This window comes from Accipiter gentilis, chromosome 32, assembly GCF_929443795.1.
Source record: "Accipiter gentilis chromosome 32, bAccGen1.1, whole genome shotgun sequence".
NCBI classification, from domain to species: Eukaryota; Metazoa; Chordata; class Aves; order Accipitriformes; family Accipitridae; genus Astur; species Astur gentilis.
Window position 1 is genome coordinate 15,481,413 of NC_064911.1, and position 14,345 is coordinate 15,495,757.

At 40.1% G+C, this 14,345-nt stretch overlaps 1 protein-coding gene across 24 annotated transcripts in view; it reads left to right on the plus strand.

Moving 5' to 3' along the window:
• Positions 1-14,345, plus strand: part of DMD (dystrophin) — a 1,191,992-nt gene that overhangs the window by 1,166,297 nt on the left and 11,350 nt on the right. For 23 of the 24 annotated variants that reach the window (XM_049835325.1, XM_049835302.1, XM_049835304.1 and 20 more), the window contains 3 exons: positions 5,405-5,648; positions 6,002-6,125; positions 10,181-10,273. In XM_049835325.1, the coding sequence (XP_049691282.1) occupies positions 5,405-5,648; positions 6,002-6,125; positions 10,181-10,273 (461 nt within the window). Of the gene's footprint in view, positions 1-5,404; positions 5,649-6,001; positions 6,126-10,180; positions 10,274-10,344; positions 10,551-14,345 lie in introns of those variants that run through there. The other variant, XM_049835324.1, reaches the window with a different exon arrangement.

Here is a 14,345-nt window from a genome sequence, read left to right on the forward strand (position 1 = left end):
ACTGACTCTTGTTCAGAAAAATGAGCTGTTTAGACAGGGTCAGTCAGGAGCCATTCATATAACTTATATACCTTTAAAAAACAGTCTTGTTGTTTTAGATTTCTATTTTCTGGTCTTTCTCCTCCTTTGAGTTGGTGCAAACCTTTTTTGGCTGTTGCCAAAGGTAATCAAAAACCTGGGACCTAATTCCTTGTGTGAACCTGGTTCCAGTGGGTGAACACATACTCCTTCCCATGCTGGTCCTAAAAATGCCCTCCGAGTAAACGTTGTTTATTGCCACAGCATGAAGACTCAGTGAATCTGTTGCTTGGAAATTTGCTGAACGTGATGCAAATCATGTTGTGACCGCTCGGTCCTCAGCCCAGCCTTAAAGCACCTGAACTGTTTCATCTCCATTGTAAATACCTCGGGTCTTGTTGCTGGAGCACGCCTCCTTGCCGGTGCTGAGCTGGATGTGGTGCTTACGGCTGGGAAGGCAAGTGGCTGGGCAGCTAGCGGTGTTAGATAAACAGTCATCCTTTCCTGCCTGTGTTGACACAACTTTTGTTGCATACACTTCTGATGGTTTTTGACAGTGAAGATTTAGGTCTCTGCTGTATCTTGTACTATTCTACAGTTAGAGTCAACACATGCGGTCACTTTTCAGCAGCTCTTGGGAAAGCTGCATCAAGTACCAACAAGAAGCAATACTATGATATTCAAAAACACTTCATTGTCATTTCTCTTTTTCTTCTGCTCTCCGCGGTTTCCTGCTTTTCAAAAAAGCCCTTCACTTTTTTGCTTCGTGTTTTGACTTTTCTTCGTCTGTTTTGAGGTGTTTATTGAATTCTGACCTCCATTTGGTTCTCGGCTGCAGTTTCTGGTCTCCAAATATTTCCATCTTGACTTGTTACTTAAATGAAAAAGACTCTTTGAAGTTGTAATTCTGAGGTTTTGCTTTTGGATAGTTTAAAAAGATCTGTTGCCTATTTTGAACTCTTCTGAAATGTATTATCCGAAATAACTAACCTAGCTGTGACACAGTTCTGGCTGGGGTTTTTTTCACTTCCAAGGACCTCTTGTTAGATATTCATTATTTATCTGCTAGCATTTTGAGACTTTGGTGCTTTGTGGCTTTCAGATATGACTTCTTTATTAATTTATGGCTAAAATTTGACTGTTAAATAATTTATATTTGCTAAAATGTGAGCATTTTAGAGAATATTTTCAATTGGTGAAAATGTTTCATTTGAGTATTAGGCCTTCAGACTCATGCTGAGCTTCACATCACATGGAATATTGTGATAAGACCATTTCATATGTATTCAATAGACATAAAGCAACCTTGCTATGGAAGACACTATTACTATATTGCAGTATAAGAGAAAACCCCCATTATAAAACTGTCCCAAAAACATTTTGAAATTTCCTTAAGACTGATTATATTTCAGAAACAGAGAAGACAGATTTTTGGTGTCCATCTAAAGCAGCACATTAAATAGGTTATACTGTAGGATGGGTTATCCTGACTAGGATGTATTGTACTAGCATTAAATAGAAAGCATACGGTTTTGCAGTGACAGAGGCTCAGAACTTTTTGCAAAGAATTAAAATACTTTCCTGCTATTTTAATGACTAAAGAAAGTGATTTTTTCCTAATATTTTAGTTGAATCAAGATCACTGGCATACTTCTGTAAAAGGGAGACTTCTCTCACGTTTTTGTTTTCCTCCCAGCTCCTCGCTGTACTGTAACAAGAACTTAGTAAATGAGATCTCCAGCCAGAGCTATTTGCCTTCCCTTTGCTTTCTGGACTTGCAATGGGAGCGCAGTGGGCTGTGTGCCACTGGAGAAGTGCTAATACCCCGAATCTCAAAGCTACCCTGTTTCTGTGCAGCTACGGTGTTCCTTCAGATGTGAAGACTGATGAAGGGCCTCCCCAGATAAGTTCCTTCTGTATAGCTGCCAACAGTGAGAAAGTGATGCATTTCTGAATATGCTGTGGCTCCTTTTGGTATTTATTTTGGCCTTGAAGAAGGGGAACTAGAGTGGGAAGCATCGTGAGTAAACACTGGCACTCTAGTGAGGGACAGGGGTAGGTGATTCGGTTACCAGCTTTGTCTGTTTCTTCAGACCACTGATTTTCTGTAGGGACATGAGAGATAACAGGAATTCACAAATTCTCAATTGCCTCTGAGAAGACTACTCAACAAATGGGGTTCACTAGGATTTCTGTCACCAGGCAATTAATGCCGCCAGTGATAGATGTGATTAATAACTCATGAGCTCTTTACTACGCGGCTCTTTACAGTTGCATAAATCAAGGTTACATTGCATGCTTCCTCTGTTATTTTTCTTCATGAATGCTTGAAAGAGGTGTAAGCATAGTAAATGGAATATATGGGGGTTCTCTTTGAATGTTTGTCTTACCGAAGTAGAATATATTTTCCCAGTGCTCAGAAGTTGCAGCAGCTTTGTTTGTTTGTGACAGCCAGATGTAAAAGTCACCCAGCCTGAGCTATGGTGGAGGGAGCTAGGTTTCCCAGTACTGCCCATGCTTGTTCTTTTGCGGTCATTTAAAGAGGATTATGCTTTCATCTCCCCTTTCTCTTACGTTCCATTTTATGCTGAAAATGTAAGAGCGCACCCTTCCTTGGGACACAGAGGCTTTACACTGAGGGCTTTGGGCAGTGCCTTGGATGCCTGGCTTGCAGCAGCAATCCTTTTTCACTGCACAGCTTCAAACTACTCGAGAGGTAGGAAGAGGAGCCAATTGTTCTCTCCTCTAGGATATTCTTACAGCAGGTTTTGAATTCTTTCTTTCTTCTTTAGTTTTCAGCTTTTTTCCCCTATGTTAATACAGATCTTCATTCCTGTATGTTTAGATCCCAATTATTACGATATTACTGATCATCTGCACTCCACATCACTCTTTTGGCTCTGAAAGCAGTTGCTGTGATGAGTCTCAGTTCTCTGGACTAAGGACTGAGTAGCTGGACTGAAAAGGTGCAGCTGGAAAACTCAGTGACACTGGTGCTCTGGGCAAACTCACATGCATCCTTTAAAATGACGTTCCTTTGTTCCAACAGTATTACTGTATTTAATTACAGAACTCACGAATTCAGACGTATCTCAGCTTGGATAATACGCAATATCCTTTACAATTTTTTTTAAATTTTTTTTTACTGTAGGCTTTCAGAAAGAGTTTTTAACTATTTTGTATCAGACATGAAGGCATTTTTATCTGAATTACTCCCTGGTCCTCACTTGTTTTTCAGTACCATACCTACTGGAAGGGCGTATCTATATTGATAGTTGAGGTGATAATTGTAGATTTCTTTGTAGCAAGGTACCTCATTATGTTGTAAGTACAACCAAGTGCATTTATTTAGTTTCCCTTAGGGTGATATTTTATCTTTTGCTTTACAGCACTTCAAACTTTCGAGTCTGCTGTTTGTAGAGTATTGCCTGTATCATACATCTGGGAAATTCCTCAAGGGGTAGCGATAGCCACTATCTACAGATTTTGTGAGAAACAAGCTTAACGATCAGTCCTGCATAAACTTTAGTCTGCAATAAGACTGTGTGTGATACTGTTGTCATGCTCATTCCTATTCCCATTTGAATTTTTATTAATTATTCACCAGTTCATTCAGCTAGAAGTACCAGAAGACATTAAGTCATGTGGAAGGCAACACCCAGTATAGCCCATCTTTCTTTTTTTCCAGATAATTTTCATGGACTTGAAACTCTGTATTTCATTAAAACGCACAACTTTCTTTGAAAAAACCGTCTCCATAGTCTTCCCTCTTTGTGTGGGTACGAGAGAAAGGAATCTTGAATTTTGGAACAACCTGCAGTTAAGAATGACCAACTCCTTTTTTTAACCTTTTAAAATTTCTGCAGACGGGGGATCATGTAGGTCAGACGTCCCCCAGGGGTCATGTTCTGGGGGGTGCCACAGTCCCAGGGTAGGATGTGTCCATCATGCAGCTGCTGAGGGGCGCAGGTACGTTTGAAGAACAGTCAGTAGCCTGTCTTTATCTTTGGCATCACTTTCTTGTCCATGTCAAATGATGCATACTGCTTTAGTTCTTGTTCTGGTCACAATAGCGTACCCTTAGAAGTGTTTTAGAGCTTAATAAAGTTTATTGGGAGGTTTCTGAGGTGCTATTAAGCCTCCAGACCAAACTGTCAGTGTGTATTGTGGTTTTCAGGCAGAACTGGCAAAAAAGTGCCTGTTCTCACAACCTCAAATAAGAGCGAGTTGGAATAAATAAAATCTGGGTCACTGCTTGTGATGAGTAAGCAGCTACCAGAGCGTCGAGCCATTTTTCCCCCCTCTGGGAAGCTGTGAAGGAACATCGTAGCAACAAAATCCCAGTGCAGTTTGTTAGGCCACCCTTGCCTACAAAGTTTGTGTTACAAGTTACTATTTCTGCACCTTTGGACAGTGTTATCCCCTAACAACGTTTCAGTTTCTTACCTTCTGTGCTCTTCCTGCTTGGTAGATTTTTTTCATGTGGACCACTATAGATCATATTAATCTATGGAGTGTTTTACTAGAGTTTTACGGAAGAAAAGCACAAGCTTAGCAGTGCCATAAAGTTACAGTAGACCGCAGTGCTCTAAACAGGGCAGTCCAAATGAAAATGGAAATTATAGCCCCAAAAGTTCATGCTGTGCAGTTTAACAGAGTGGCTAATTGGTCTTTTCTTCATCTTAGGTTAGTCATTTTAGAGCTAGGCTGGAAATGCAGTTGCAAATATGAAGAGAGGAGGGTGATGTGACCTGATTGACGACAGCAGAGTTGCAAGTGAACTCTTGAGTTCTGTGTTTTGCTCTGACTTTTTGTGTGGCTGCCTTTCTGTCTTAGCTTTCTCATCTGTAAAACAGATAGGTCGGCCAGGTGGCGTCCGCTTTGATTAGTGTTTGTAAAGTGCTTTGATCACTCAAAGTCCTCTTTTAGCACTAATTACTCCTCAAGTGTATTCATGCGTGGAAGCAAACAGGCAGTCCAACTTCTGCTAGGAAGGATAAAAAGCAGGAAGCCGAGGGAGTGCTCAGCCCAGGACAGACCGTACCCAGGCTTCGGCAGGGTGTCTGGAGCCCAGCCAGCCTTCTGCATGGTGTGCCCTAGGAGGGAAATAATTGTGAATTCTGGTGATGGAGGGAGCCTTTAGGCAATGCTTGTATCACAGATCCCTATAATATCAGCTCCGTGCAAACCCACGAGGTGCAAGCATACACGCATGTGGATTCAGCAGAACGAAAGGCAGGTGCTGCAGGTGAGCTTCTGCCCCCCAGTAGTTAAACACATCACAGCACACGAGAGAGGGTTCCTGCTCACCTCTCCGCACAGAGGATAGCCCGCACCAGCCTATTCGGCTTCATAAAGCTTTTACCTCCTTGTTACTTTTCAACAGAAACTTGCAAGCAGAGTATGACCGTTTAAAGCAACAGCATGACCACAAAGGACTGTCTCCACTGCCATCCCCACCGGAGATGATGCCAGTTTCTCCACAAAGCCCCCGGGATGCTGAGCTCATTGCAGAAGCCAAGCTGCTTCGCCAGCACAAGGGCCGCCTGGAGGCCAGGATGCAGATTCTGGAGGATCACAACAAACAGCTGGAGTCACAGCTGCACAGGCTGAGGCAGCTGCTGGAGCAGGTGAGTCCTCAGGCCTTTCTTCTAGGTCTCTGTAATTTTCCAAACAGGGTGTGAAGCGTGATCAATAACAACAACATACCAAGAAATCGTATCTGTAGGGGCTAGTCAGAGAAAAATACTAGATTTTTCTACAGGCTGCAAGTGAGAAGGTGAAAGCATGTTTTGGTGTTCTTAGTCGTCTTCCTTTTTTTATTCGGAATTCAAATGCATTGTTTGCATGGATATATTTACTTAAACACAGACAGAAAATTGTGTGTATTCATGGAATAAATAAAAAATACAGAGATATAAAGATTTGTGCAACTGTACTGAGCTGTTAATAACAATCTCGTCTTTTTTTCTTCCATTTTCAGCCACAGGCAGATGCCAAGGTGAATGGTACAACACTATCATCTCCTTCTACCTCTTTGCAGAGGTCAGACAGCAGTCAGCCAATGCTTCTTCGTGTAGTTGGCAGTCAGACTTCAGAAACCATGGGTAAGATAACAAAGTTCAGATTGTCATAAAAAATAGTTATAGTCCCATCTTGCAGGAAAAAAATCCTTAAAGGCAGAAAATAGTCTTCTCTCCTGTTTAGTTCAAATGAGAATGAAGTAGACGTTTGCAATGGTCTTCGATGTCATCTGGCTGTTTACACTTTACATCTTCATTATGGTTCAGGCTTTTGCTTTTGATCACGATGGAGACAGTAGCACAGATATTTTGACATTAAACAGAAAGCTCAGCCAGAGCTTGACTTCTGCAAACAAGTATCACTAAAAAGCTATTTTATTCAAACTGACTTTCAGCTATTAAGCACGACATGGCTGATTTAAATGTACATGGTATTAATTATGGCTAAGAGATTAAATATATGATTAATCATCCCCATGTTAAGTGATGTGATCTTATTTTTAATATGTCGTGGCTCAATCAGTAGGATTGAGCTGTCACTCATAGGCAGTGCTCATCTAGTGTCTTTTCTAAATATCACATCAGATGTGATAATGAACATCATATGAGTTGTGGAGTAAGGTTAAGTAATAATATGCTCTAGCTAGAGGCTGGAATTATTATTTTGGTGCTTTTAGTAACCGCTCCGTAGCATTTTCCTAATTTCCTGTCTGTTACATAATTAGTAAGTATTTATTACCAAGTAGTAAGGATTTTCTGCTAGTAAAAAAGCAATCAACCATTGCAGCATCTTTAAGCAAATGTCCTTAAATTACTTCAACAAGAGAGTATTTGAAGTCTGATGATAATATTCAGCTTCCTCCACAGAAATTTATTTAGAGTGTGTTAGAGAGAGGCTTTGCAGGAGAGTGAGACGCTTAAGTGAGAGCTTTTCTCTTCACTGCGGTTAGTGAAAGAGTCGATGACAGTGAGAAATTGTAATGGGAGGGGACATTCTGCTGTGTCTGAAGTGCCATTGTTGTGGGAGATGCAGTTTGTTCAGGGGCTTTATCTTCCATCCCGAGCATAGGCAATAACATCAGCCTCTGCCGATATCTAACAAGGGTTCTGTATGCCTTACAACAAAAAAGAGTGGAAGGAGCTGTACCTTTAGGAATGCTTAAATTAAATCCTGGGGGTGAGAGTACAGTTGCAGGTAACAGCAATTTTGTTTGGAGATTTCTTTAATCGTATTACTTGTGAGTAAGTATTTTGCTATGTATGGCATACACAGAGTAGACAAAATGTATCGGTGGAGTAATTTGCATCAGCTTTCTGAAGAAATGTCATTAATTTCATCACATAAAAGATGTTAATTAAAATACACAAGAAAAGATAGGAAGGCAATGGTTCCCAGCCATCTTATTAAAAGTCTCGTAGTTTCATATTTTATCCTTCAGTAGGACAAAATACAATAATGTACTTCTTTTCATTTGACTCCATATGAAATTATTCCCATTTCACTTGTGAGACTGGAATTAATTAATTAACTTACATATAATCATATAAACTGCTAAAACTTTTTTAAAGCAAATATTTAGACATTACTTGGGTTTTTTGTTGGTTCAATTGAGCCAGTATGTGGAAGGACAGCGAGATGCTGAATCGTTATCAGTATGATCGTGTTGAGACTCAGCAAAGCAACACTGTTGGCAGCATGGAGTGGAGCTTATAAAAAGAATTACTAACTGAGCTAACAAACTGCAACTAATTCAGTTTGTCGAGTCTCCTTTCACACCGGAAAGCTTTGCTTGCTAGTCTGCGAGTTTTCTGAAGCGCGACTTAAAATATTCTTGAATTGTGAAGGGAGCCAGAGCGGTGTTGTAAATAATGCTCCCATGCAGCAAGCGTGTGCCCAGTAATAAGGGAGTCATAATTTTCAAGAAAATACTGACGATCTCTAGGTCTCTCAGGCAATGAGGTAATGTAGTGGTAGCTTTTATATATTTTTCTTTTTGAAAGGAGACCTTAGGGTTTTTTTCTTGGAATGTAGACCCACGGCACTTCTCTCTCTCTGCTTTCTTAAGGAGAGATTACTGTAAAAGGTTTTCCACCAGCAGTGTTGTCCAGCTGTTTGGTAAAATCAGCAACCCACTCAGATCTAATTTACAAATAGAAGAGCTTATTCTTTGATAACCTGAAATACACCTGGGCAAGTGGAAAGGTTCTGCTTTTCTTCTCATAGCGTCCTAATGGGAAAGACCTGATCTTTGGCCTTTCCCCCCCCAGTAATGTAGCAGCAGAGGAGGTTCTCCGAGGCGTGTGAGCCAAGAGGCTGTTGCTGAACTTTAATTCATTCAGGTACCACCACAATATTTGAGACCCACCCAGCTCTCTAAGCCTTTTGTAGAAACACAAATGGGGAAGACTGTTTTGGGTAAAGAGACGTAATTGAGGTCTTCTATTGGGTTGCTTGGCTGATGTCTTATTTTGTCATTTACAAGGAAATGCTCAGAAAAATTATCCGAATGAGAAAAAATAAAAATAACACATTTTAAATAAAAGATACAGCAGTCTTGAGGGTCAACATAGTTCACTTTGTATCAGCACTTAACAAGACATTTGGAAATCAGTACCTGTCCTCAGTTCTTCACGGCCAGGACAGCCAAACCACTGCTGCCTTCTTTCGATCTTTAAGGGCCGGTGGCTTTCTGCAGGCATGCTAATAAGGTCCTTAGCCTGGGTAGACGCAGCAAGGTCTTGCTCTGAGTTCTCACCTTGACATCCTTCAGAGGCTGGAAGGACATTACTTCTGCTAAGGCAGCTCTGTTGGTGCAACACTTGATGCGAAAGTAATTCGTGGTGTGCGTTGATTTGTGTGAACCCAGCACCAGTCGAAAGCTGAAGAAACTGCAGGTGGTCTCAGCAGCTATTTTTAGACCATTAATGGAATCAGAGAAGCTGATACGAAGACCATCACTTACATGAATTAAGTGCTTCTTGCAGACATTTTAGTCTACTTCTTGTAATGCGGTGGGAAAAATTACTCTTGGCCAGTCATAACTCTTTTGAAACTCCTGTCCCAAAGGTGAGGCCAACACTAAGCCTAGTAATAGGAAATACATGCAGTGCTGACGTGTTCCTTTAGCATCTCTTTTAGTAGGCTTTCCACTAGCATGGAGCACCTCAGTGTTTAAAGAATGTGAATGCTAACAGAAGATCCGGCAGTTTATTACTCGAGTAGGGCAAGACATGTTAGAATAAAGGGTCATTAAGTCATTTTCAAAATAAGGATGTACCTCTCATGGTTATTACAGCAGGCAAAAATTGCTCTTGTGTTTTAATAGGGATAAAAGAAATGTAGTAAAAAAAGGAAAATCTCACTCAAAGTATATCCTTTAGATGTATTCTTTATTCAGATGCTTTATTTGTATTGGAGACTAGTGTCTACAGTAAAATCAACATATGGATTTTAGTTATCTGAAACCGTGACCAAAAAAACCCCAGTAAAAATAAAATGTATTGAATTTCCCATTAAGCTGCTGCCCTATAATCAGGTTATAGAAATTATTCAGTGAGAGAAATGTATTTCGCTTTATTAAAGTGCTGCTAAACCCTTTTACAGTACAATTGAATGTTCTTGGAGCACCAATCTGATGCAATTAAACTGTCAGAAATATTAATACTGATGCAGATGAGAATCTGGGATTCTACTGATTTACGCAGCCAGGCAAAGCAGTGCTAACATGAATCCAGCACTATTAGAAGGCTGCTCAATAGCAGCACTCACAACAGCAATTTCTTCTTCCATTAATAGAATAAGAGAAGCTGAAATAACGAGTGTCATTTATGGAACTAAATGTTCCTAGCAGACATTTTTTACCCCACTTCTTTTACCAGAGTAGATTATTTCTTACATCTCTTTTTACGAATTAAAGTCAGTGTTAATTGTTCAAAATTCATTGTTTAATTTCGCTTAGATCCTTAAAAAGAGAAACTTAATAGTCAACAAAATTCACCTTTAAAATTTTGATTGTATACTAAGCAGAAAATGTGTTTAAGTGAGCAGCCTTACCTTCATGAAGGACATACGCAATAGCAAGCTGTTAGCAAATGGGTTTATACTGGCTCTCGTGCAGCGGTGTGGATTTGCTTTCCAGGCGAGGATGAGCTGCTCAGCCCTCCCCAGGACACAAGCACAGGTTTGGAGGAAGTGATGGAGCAGCTGAACAACTCCTTCCCCAGCTCCAGAGGTAAGCGCTGCTGCCTGTGGCAGATGAGAGGGAACAAGATAAAAGAGCTTTCTGTTCCTTGATGTTTTTAGGGGGCTGTGTTTTGGTTTCAGGTTTTTTGCTGCTCTTTGGTTTTGTTTTAACAATAGCTGTAGAGAAGGCCGTCTTACTTAGAGTGGAGAAGCAGTCTGCTCCTCCTTTACCTTAAGCTACCTCCACAGGTAGCCCTTGCTAGATACGTGGATGAAACAGTGTCTGTCTGAGACTCTTTTTTTCATGAGCATTTTCGTCTCTTCCCTTTTGCCATGTTCCTTTTCTCACAGCTTCTCTCCTTTTCAGTCAGTCCCCTTGCTGATTTATTTTTAATACATGTCTTAGCACATTTTTCTTCTGTCCTTACCTTTCTCCAAGAAGAATCGGGTTTGAAATAATACTAAAGTACTGAGTTGAAGTTCTCGACCTTGTAGCACTTGGGACCAGAGTGATGGAGGAAAAACAAGTGGGCTGCTTGTTTGTGCAGCGTGGGCTGCTTGTTTGTGCAGCGTAGGCTGCACTGGTGCGTACAGCCACAGCATTTCTTTCAGTGTTTCAGTTTTTCTCATTCCTGTCGTTTGCTAAAGATAAGCATTTGTATTACTGGGATTTATTTGTTCAACCTTTTTTCATTTAAGAAGGTCTTTTCTGAGCCCAGAGAAAATACTCTGCTGCCAAGAAAAATGGCTTGGATTTGTAACAGGAGATGGGAAGTTTGGGATATTACCTGTTGCTGTGAAAGAAGGCTCAGACATAAACCTCCTGGCAAAAGAAAGTCCCGGTGTCTATTGACAGCCTGTTAAGTGGATTTCAGTAGGGGCATAGACTTACCACAGGGTCCCTTGCACAGGTTTCACACACCACCCAGAGGTTCTTCTTTGGTAGATAAATGCGTTAACCATCACGCTCGACTTTCAGTGAGGTCAAGTTTTCTCCATCCTTTGATTTCAAAGCAAGGTCAGCTCTCACTAGGCATCATCTGTGAGCAGTGGAAAAGGAGAAGGCAGTATAAACTGCATAAGATCTCATGCTATAGATCAAAAGATGGAATCGTTTAGAAAGATACTATTGAAGAAAATCTAATACAGTATATTAACTACATTCATCTTCACCTCAACATTATATGAAAAAGGTGTATGTCCAGCCCTCATTTTGCCTAGATATTAATTATGAAAGACAACAGATGAAAAATCTTTCAAATATTGGTATGTAGATTAAAACAGACTTGTTTTTAAAGTTGCTGTGTACACAAGGTTGCAACAGACAGTGCTTTCTTATCAGTGACCATCTTTTGTGTAAGTATGTTTTATTTAGCAGATCTTGCATAATCATATGTGTCTAGATGTAAATACCCCATGTGTTAATATATTCACCAAATGCGGTATGTGTAATTTGTGATCATAGCTGATGACACTGGCAAACACTGTTCCTTTTTAAAAACAAGCTGAGTTTTAAGTAAAATAGGACCAATTTACGAAACAACAGTTAATGAGGTATTTGAAATACAGTGGTTCATTTCCTGTGTAGAAATAAGTAGAGATCAGTCTGTTAGATATCACTCCCTACTGACTGAGAATAGAAAAGGTCTTTAGTTTTATTTTATTAGGGAAAAGTACAAAGCTTCATGAATCAAACTGACAGAATATAAAGTTTAGTGGGGAAAAAAAAAAAGATGTGAAATTGGTAACATCAGTTAATATTTTAATTCCATCAGTTAAGCTATAACTTCATATTTTCTTTCTGGTGATGCAAAATGTGGTCATTTAAATACAGAGAAAGAATGTATTCCCTTATTTTGTTTCTGCATTCAGTAACTATGTTAAAAGTGTAGTATGTGATCACAAGCATCCCCAAAAGAGATTGCAGTTTATATACTTTTCCTGCCTGACTAGCAGCCGTAGAGGACAAAAATACTCTCCAGCTGCATGGAGGTCTGCCAGTAAGGTGGAGGCACAACCTTTGTTTGACACGTGTCCTTTTCTGTCCTCCTGAGCCAAGCCATGAGAGGAGCTTCTGGTGCAGCAGCCAGGAGCAGACACAGGCCATCAGGCAGAGTCAAGCTTCCCACGGGACTTCTCTTCTGCACCTGACCAAGGCAATGTCGGGCTGAGCCAGAATCTGCCTCTTCCTCTCTCTTTGGCTACACAAAAAGATTAGTCCAGCTGGAAGAAAAAGTCATTCACTTTTTGGAGAATTATACCAGGTTTTGGCTAAAGAGATGAGGACCTCGATTAGGTTTCTCTGTTCTTCAGGTATCTTTTGATGCATTTGCAGGAATGCCAGGTTTGTACAATTGCTTTTGGTTGGGGCATAGGAGTGGTCAGGGCCTCGGTGAGAAACAGTTTGTCCTACAACAAGTGCAAATGGATTTCCATTCACTGCTTGATATAGAAGGCTACTGACATCATCAGTTTTGCTGAGATCTCATGCAAACTTCAGTTATTGGAGTTTTCTTCTACTCCCATTAACGATTAAATGATATTCAACTGATACCCACATAAACAAAGCTTACACCCACAGCTAATTTGCCATAGCCTCGTGTAGACCTTCACTGCGAGATGAAGGATGCTGTGGTCAGTCAGATTCCACGGGTGTCAGGGACGTGACTTAGGATGTACAAGACTGTGGGAAGGAGAAAAGAAAGCAGCGTTGTCTGGTCTCAACAAACCACTGAATCAGGGGACTTTTTCCTGTTGAGAGATGCAAATCTGTATCTCAGGTTTCCAGGCTGTAATAAAAGATCAAAGTGTAATTGCAAAAGAGTGAAAGCAGTTTAGCAAAGCAGCCTGAGAAGATGGCATAGTGTAAGGATTCAGATGTAGTGCAAGTAATATTTTATTTCGTTGCATTACAGGTTGTATTGAATCTCAAGCTATTTGTAGGTATTCAGGAAACAGAACAAGAAGCCCAAACAAGCGATGAGCACAGATCTATAAAGAATATGCTGTCTTATATTAATTCTTATTAAGTAGAATTAAAAAATAGTCAGATGCAAGAAACTTGGTCATCCCAGTCTGGCATTCAGAAGCATGTTGTGATACAGGAGCTTATGAAATATTATTTGAAAGGTGAATTCAACCTACTTGGGTAAAATGGCACCACATGTGGAGCGTGCTATCTTTAGGAGTTAAAACTAGAAGGAAGATGGATTAAATGCCCAAGATTGACTAGTATTAGAAGTTGCTTTGTTTATTTCTATACTAATGCTGTAGAAGGAGAAGTCTGCTATGATATTCATAGACCATGCAATTCCAAAATTGCTGCAGAGGACACAGGGCAGTCATCAAAACCTACCTAGATTGAAAGTGAGGATAACAAAATGAAATCCAGGAAGGGACAAACATCCATACAAATAAGCTGAAATTTATACATGGAATCAATTGAGGAAATCTAGGGATGTATTAAAAGGCCTGGGAAGTTACTGGCAGGACATTAAATGTGGGTTTCCTTTGTGGCGTGTAAAAATAAGCATGTTAAGTTTCAAGCTAAATGTCCAGCTCCAGCATGTCACAACATAGGGAGTGATACGCCTTTTGAATCAGGGACATAATTCTGGGTATCCTATTGCCATTGGAATAACGACAACTTGGAGTGCAGAACAATATGACAAGAGCGAACTGGACTCTGAAGGCTTTGGTTCATGAGAAAAGTTCAGAGGTGAATAAGCAGTGAAGAGAGAAAAAGACTGAATTTCTGTGCTTGGATGCACAGGTGTATAGTCGCACATCACAGGGTACAAATTAACAACAAAATATTAAGTCTGAATATCATCGATAGTATCTGAAGGGTAAGATTTGCTCAGGTTGGGAAATAGTTTTCTAAAGCAAGTAGTAGTTCTTATTTTGGACTTTTGAAACAAGGCAGTAAAATGTAGTAGTAATTAATTGTCCCTCACCTGGAGATGGGTTCATTTTGATTATGAAATTTTCCAAGCTTTTGCTGCATAGAGTTGTTTTTAAAAGGGTATCAAGGCTTCATAGAATGATTTTGAATCTATTTTAGAGAAGCATATGTTAAACAAATCGCATCGTAGACCTTCATAAGCAGATAGATGCAGTAA